General features: G+C 41.9%; 1 protein-coding gene across 1 annotated transcript in view; it reads right to left on the bottom strand.

The window, feature by feature from the left end:
- Positions 1–6,637, bottom strand: part of GLB1L3 (galactosidase, beta 1-like 3) — a 43,742-nt gene that overhangs the window by 11,335 nt on the left and 25,770 nt on the right. Inside the window, 2 exon segments of the mRNA XM_008567139.1 lie at positions 854–935; positions 3,835–3,927. Of these exon segments, the coding sequence (XP_008565361.1) occupies positions 854–935; positions 3,835–3,927 (175 nt within the window).

Below are 6,637 nucleotides of genomic sequence, written 5' to 3'. Positions count from 1 at the left end.
TCGGATCCCATGTGGAGACCGGTTCCTGCTCACTGGCTGAGCACAGTGCGGGCGCGACACCAAGGGTTGCGATCCCGTTACCGGTCCGTAAAAAAGACAAAAAGGAAAAAAAAAAAAAAGAAGGGTAAAACTAAAGTAAACTGCGTCAGGATGAATACATGAAGGCCCTGTGAGGAAACTGAGCCCAGAGGGGTGAATAACCTAAGACCTGAGACATGACTGTAGGTCTCCTGACTCCTAATTCACGACACTACTCTGACTCTTCCACTGCAAGACAGGGAAGGGCCATCAAAAGCCCAGGTGAGAGAACAGTGCAGGAGAAAGAGCCTGGCAGGATCGCTTGGGTTAAAGCATTCCAAAAGCACTCTCTGGCTCCACTTGTCTGCACATCACCTTTTTCCTGCGTATCAACCCACGTTTCCTCCTTATAGTCCTGCTCCATATTTCTCCAAGGCTTCTCTTCCTGGACTCATCTACTGTGGGGGCTCTGGGGCAGGGTCCACGGCAGTACTGTTTCTCGGACACTGTGCCACTTTGTGTTGCTCAGCCATGGCCATTTGGCAACAATGAAGACAATAACCTTTAATCTGTTCCCGCTGAGCCCCACTCTGGGCCACTGAGGGGTTACAGAGTCTGGAGTAAATGTTCGGCACTGCCGATGCAGGGGTAACAGCCGGTAGGGCAGCAAGGAGGGGACTGGCTCCTTAGTGCAGTTCCACCGGAGTCCCCACCCCTCTTACCCTGAAGATGACGGGGCTCGTTCACAGAAAAGGGGACAGAGGAAGCATTGGAAAGACTCCTGCTCTGTGCCAGACTTGATAGCAGAGGAAAGAGGGTAAAACCAAAACAGTACCATTTTGTAAGTGGCCCTTTGTCACTTCTAGCCCCGACTCAGCAGTCATGAGCAGCACCTCGATGCCTCTTTTCACCAGGGCCTGTGGGGAAACTCAGTCAAGACAGCAAGATCACTTCTCTCTGGAAAAAACTAAGGCAGTAAAAGCACTAGCACAAAGCTGAGGAATGAAGTCTAAGGAAGTCTAATTCCCATCCAATTACGTGTACGTTAGGAAGTGAGGATGGAAGCAGCATCACTGCCTCAGCCACGCTCAGCAAGGCCAAGGTGACAATCAAACTTCCAAGCCTGACAGAGGAGGCAGCGGACTGTTTGCTTCGCCATGCTGCAGTGCTCGCCCCTGAGGACCTGTGTTGTGTTTTCTCTGGTGCGTCAGAGAGGGTAAGATGAATACTTTCCACACTTCCACCCAAGTTAACAGTGCCCCGGGGGCTGTATTCACAGACTGTGCCTGTAAAGACACGCAAAGTGCTGGCGTTCCTCTGTCAGTGGCAAAAGCAGGTGAATTTTGGCTCAGTCCATCCACAGCCACACTTCTTGCTGCATGAGCCTTTCATGTTCCTCCTTTAGCAAGAAACAACTGTAGAGAGATTCTAAACTTTAAGTAGAGAAGAGACTGAGGGACTTATCCACTTTGGGGGTAGAATACTGAGATTGTGGCCATGGGTTCTGAGAAAAGCCAAAAGTACGCTGGCCTGGGTCTCCTGGACTGGAATATGCCAAAAGTGAAAACGTTTCTGCACTCATGCCTACAGCCCTTTGTTGGATATAAGGAGGTAGTTTGTTTCTACTGAACTCTTTTGAAAAACAGGGGAGGCAGAGGAGTGACTCAGTGAGAAGCACCAGCACGTCATGTATCAGGAGTGTCACTTATTAGAGATACTGGATCTAAATGGTAGAACTTGAGGAGCCGAGATCACAGAAAGGAAGGGAGACTAGCATTCAGCACTGCTTTTTCCTTGATATGGTGGCTAATTACTAAAAGCATCAGCCTGAAAAGCTGGACAGACTTGCCAGCAATTTCATTTCCCCAAAGACCTGGGGAGGAAACTGCAGTTCAGGGAGGGCCATGGTGGAGGGACCATGGCAAATCCTAGGTTTTCAGCTGAGACATAAAGGGCTATCCCTGGGAATAAGGGTGAATAAGAATTAGATGAAGCTGGCTGGCTGATTAGCCCAGTTGGTTAGAGTACAGTGTTATAACACCAAGGTCAAGGGTTTGGATCCCTGTACCAGCCAGCCACCAAAAAAAAAAAAAAAAAGGAATTAGACTAAGCTCTCACAAGGATTGAAGCTAAGCTTCATTGCAATACCTGTCAGAAGGAAATAAGAATCCACCCAGAAGATGATCAATTGCCTCAAATGATCTTAATGTTTTCATAAATAATATCTGATGTTAAATTTAAAAAATTATTAGACATACCAGAAGACAATACTTTACTGAATCCAGGAGCAAAAAGCACAACAAAAACAGATCCATAGGAGATCAGATATTACTTTTATTAGAAATAGATTCTGAAGCAACTATAATTAATTAATTCAAGAAATTAGGAAAAATGGAAAATTTTGGCAAAGGAAAAGAATCAAATAAAAATTCTAGAACTAAAATTAAAATATCTGAAGTTAAGAACTTGATGGGATAAGTTTAACATCAAATTAGGTAAAGCTGAAGAGAAAATCAGTGAATTAGAAGACAGCTTAGAAGAAATTATGCAGAAAAAGAGTATAACAGATATGTGCAATACGATGAAAACATCTAACATTCGTGTAACTAAAATACCAGAGAAGAGAGAAAACAGAGCATATAATTGCTGAGAATTTTCCAAAGCTGAATAAAAACTTCAAGCCACAAATAGAAGAATGCAAACAATAAGAGCAAGATAAGTAGAAAGAAAAAAACACCTAGGCAAATCTTCATAAAATTGCTGAAAAATCAAAGGAGAACAGTATTAAAAGCAGCCAGAAGAAGAGAAACACTTGACCTTAAAAGGAAGAAGAGCCTTATTGATACCTGACTTCAAATAGAAACAACGGACACCAGAAAAATCCTCAAAGAAAGTAACTGCCAACATAGAATTCTGCATATAGCAAAAATATCCATCAAAAATGATGGCAAGCTAGACATATTTTCAGGCAAATAAAAGGTGAAAAGAATTTGTTACCAGCATACCTGCAACAAAGAAAACACTAAAGGCAGAGAAAAATGGTAAGACAGATAAAAGCTCAGAGATGCAGGTGAGGAAAAAGCAACAAAAAAATAAATTATATGGGTAAATCTAAATAACTACTAACTGTATATAGTAATAAAAATAATAATAATGTCTTGTGGGTCTAACATATATATGGCATTAAAAGAAATAATAACAACAGTACCTATGGCAGGCAGGAGGAAAACGTGGCAAACACTAAAAGAATAGTGACAAATATATAACAAGCTAGTAGAGGAGAAAATCAAATAATAAAAACTACTCAGTTGATCCAAAAGAAGAGAAAAGGGACCATAGAACAGGTAAGAAGAATAGAAAGAAGATAAGATGGTAGATTTAAATGCAAATAAATCAGCAATTACATTAAATGTAAACAAACCAAATACCTCACTTAAAAGACAAGAATTTCCATAATGAATTAACAAAAATGAATTCTAATTATATACTACTTACAAGATATGTACCTGAAATATAAAAGTTGAAAGTAAAAGGATAGAAAAATATGTATTATGCAAACATGGGCCAAAAGAGAGCTGTGATATCCACAGAAAGGAAAGGTCTCCTAACGTCACTCTTTGCTTTACACAGAGTTGTGTAGGGAGTTTCCAGTCCCATCACTGGAATGTTAAATGCACGGAAAAATTAAACTGGACCTTATTCATCTTCACATCCCATGATTCCATGCAAGCTGCAGGTACTCAGGATATGTTTTCTCCACAAATTAAGTGAGAAAAGTAGTAGGTAAATACGGAGAAAAATTAAAGGAGCACTTACCTTTTTAACATATGGCATGTATCTTTTATCCAGATGATATGAACTGTACTCATTCTTGACCTGCACTGCAATGATGGGGCCACCCCTGTCATACTGAGGGTCAAAGAGATGAGAGTTTGAGAGTGAGGCTACTGGTGGGAAAAGACCAAATTTTCTGAGTTTACTGGGCACACATATCTGGAGTGCCATAAAAATATCATATTTCTAAACTCAACCCCAAGTTACACTACAGTTCTGACAATTTCTCTCACAATACAATCAGCAGTCACCTCTGGGAAGTCAAATGCTCTTGGAATCCTACCTTTCCTAATACAGTTGACCCGTGAATGATGTGGGTTAGGAGCACCGACACCCCACATGGATGAAAATCCACATATAACTTTTGACTCATCTTCCCACTTCTCAGGAACACTGCTCCTTGGAGTATCCCCTCTGTTTTCTGTATCTTCATCTCTTTCTTTACTGAACCCTTCTCATCATCATTAAAATTGATTTAGACCTTATGTTAAAAATAACTTGCCTGGACCACTGCATGTCCAGATCCACCCTCCTGCCCTCTCCACCTTCACGCCCAAACTGTGAAGTACTTCTGCACTCACTCTTGACATCTCATCCTCTCATCTTCTCCTTACTCTTTACTCTCTGTGGCCTCACTTCCACTATTTCCATTCCACTTAAATTATTAACACTGACCTTCTTTTTGCTAAATCCAAACAAGAAATTTTAGTCCTAATTTAATTACTCTCTCAGAAACTCTCGACATTTATGGCCATTTCCTCCTTCTTGGGACCCTCTCTTCTGGTGTGTTCTGTGACACGTTCTTCCCAGGCTTAAGGCTGCCTCTCCTTCTTGGTCTCCTTTGTGAGCTTCTTTTGCTCTGCCATTCTCTTAATGCTGATGCTCCTCGGGGTTCTCTATGAACCCCAGCTCTGTGCTGGATCACATCCCCTTCTGCCCTCTTGATTACAGCCTTTTGCAAATATCTTCACATTTCCCCTCCCTCCTGGTTCCTTTCTGTCCATGTGAACATGCTCAATTATCCCCTATCTTTAGAGCCCCCTCAACTCAAAGTCCTTGTCAGCTAACATACTTTCCCTCCTTCCTTATCTTGCACCTGCCACATCCTACCCAAATTTCACTGTGCCCACTTTGTACCTCCTCAACCTACTCTTGGGGATAAATGGGACAACCTTGAGGATACCTCCCAGCATGTAGAAATAAGAAAAATACTGTTGACCTCTAACAAAGAGACTCTATGCCAATAATGAAAATAGCAATCTGGGCAACACCCAGGATGGTGTGTAAGTGTGACTGAACTGTCTGCACACAAAAAACTAACCATGATGACCCAGGAGAAACTTTAGATGAGGAGAGCTGAAACATGAGGATATCGGCCAGCAAGGAATAGCTGACTGTACCATACTCTGGTAGGGGAAAGAGGACACAAAGCCTAAAGCAGTGTTTCTCAAACCTCTTTAAATTGCATATCCCTGCAGACCAACGTGGAAAAACTTTTTCAAAACCTATTTCTTCTTTCCCCCTTCCAATCTGTCCAATGAGGAATTCAGCAGACTACAGAACAGAAAAGTAAAGAGGAAAGATTCAGAAGTTGACAGTACCTAGAATTATCAAAAGCAAAAGAGCATGAATCTGATAAATACAACTGAAAATTCTAAAAGAGTACTTAGATGTGAGGAAGTCCTGATTCATGAGGCTGCAATTAATGCTTTTGAGACTTCCCAACCTCCTCAGGCCCTGGTTTCATGCTCACAAAGCAACCAAGCAACCTTCAGATTACTAATTTAGTTATCCAGGTGGGAGATTCAATACTGAGAAGTCTTGAATTAGGAGTGGGTGAGCGCTCTGGTCTAGCTCTGTCCAACAGAAATGTCCACAGTGGTGACAAATGTTCTGTATTTGCACTATCCATTAAGGTAGCAACCAACCACATGTAGCTACTGAGCACTTGAAATGAGGCCAGTGTGACTCAGGAACTGAATTTTTAATTTTATTTACTTTTAGTGAATTTAAATGTAAATAACCGCATGTGGCTATGGCTATCATAATGCACGGTGCAGCTCCAGCTTCTGTAAAGGACCATCTCTACTGTCCCCCAAATGGCACACTGTTTATGTTCTTTAGCAACTTATGAGTTTATGGCTCCCCTGAGTCTCACTCACTCTGAGATACTCGTAATGTCAGGAAGCAACTCTGTTCCTCATAACTCATACCATGTGCCTTGTCTTGCCTCCATTCAATACAATAATTTATCCTCCAAATGATGACTGTGTGGATGAAATGTTCTTGCTAAATGTTAATTGCCTAGTGCAGAGCTTGATTCCTAACAGATGTCACACACTTGTTACTCCTCTCTGCTCATTTTCTACCTACTAGACAGTCTTGTCCTTTCTGTGTCTTCCAACCACTTCAGGCACACTGTTTCTACTTCACTGATGAGTGTGCACACCCCATGATTTTATTGCAGAAGATACATTAAAAGCCAAATGAATTGCTACTTCTACAGAGTCACGAACCTAAGGTCATGTGGATAAGCTGTTATTTGTGAAGGACTGACATGTCACTATCTTTAGAAGGTAAACTAGGACATTGGGGTTAATCATTAACTTACCCCTTACGGTGATGAAGAGAGCAAATAAATAACAGGCAAAACAAGACAGAAGTCCACAGAGCCCCACTCTAGTGTCCTGCCAGGAAAAATGCAGACCTGAGTCTGGGAGCTGTGTTCAGTTGACAGCAGGAGGAGGAAGAAAGGCGCAGCAGCAGAGCAACGAGAACCCAACAC

This window comes from Galeopterus variegatus, unplaced genomic scaffold, assembly GCF_000696425.1.
Source record: "Galeopterus variegatus unplaced genomic scaffold, G_variegatus-3.0.2 Scaffold295, whole genome shotgun sequence".
Taxonomy (NCBI): Eukaryota; Metazoa; Chordata; class Mammalia; order Dermoptera; family Cynocephalidae; genus Galeopterus; species Galeopterus variegatus.
Note: the sequence above shows the minus strand (reverse complement) of the source record. Positions and strands in the feature narration are given on the sequence as shown.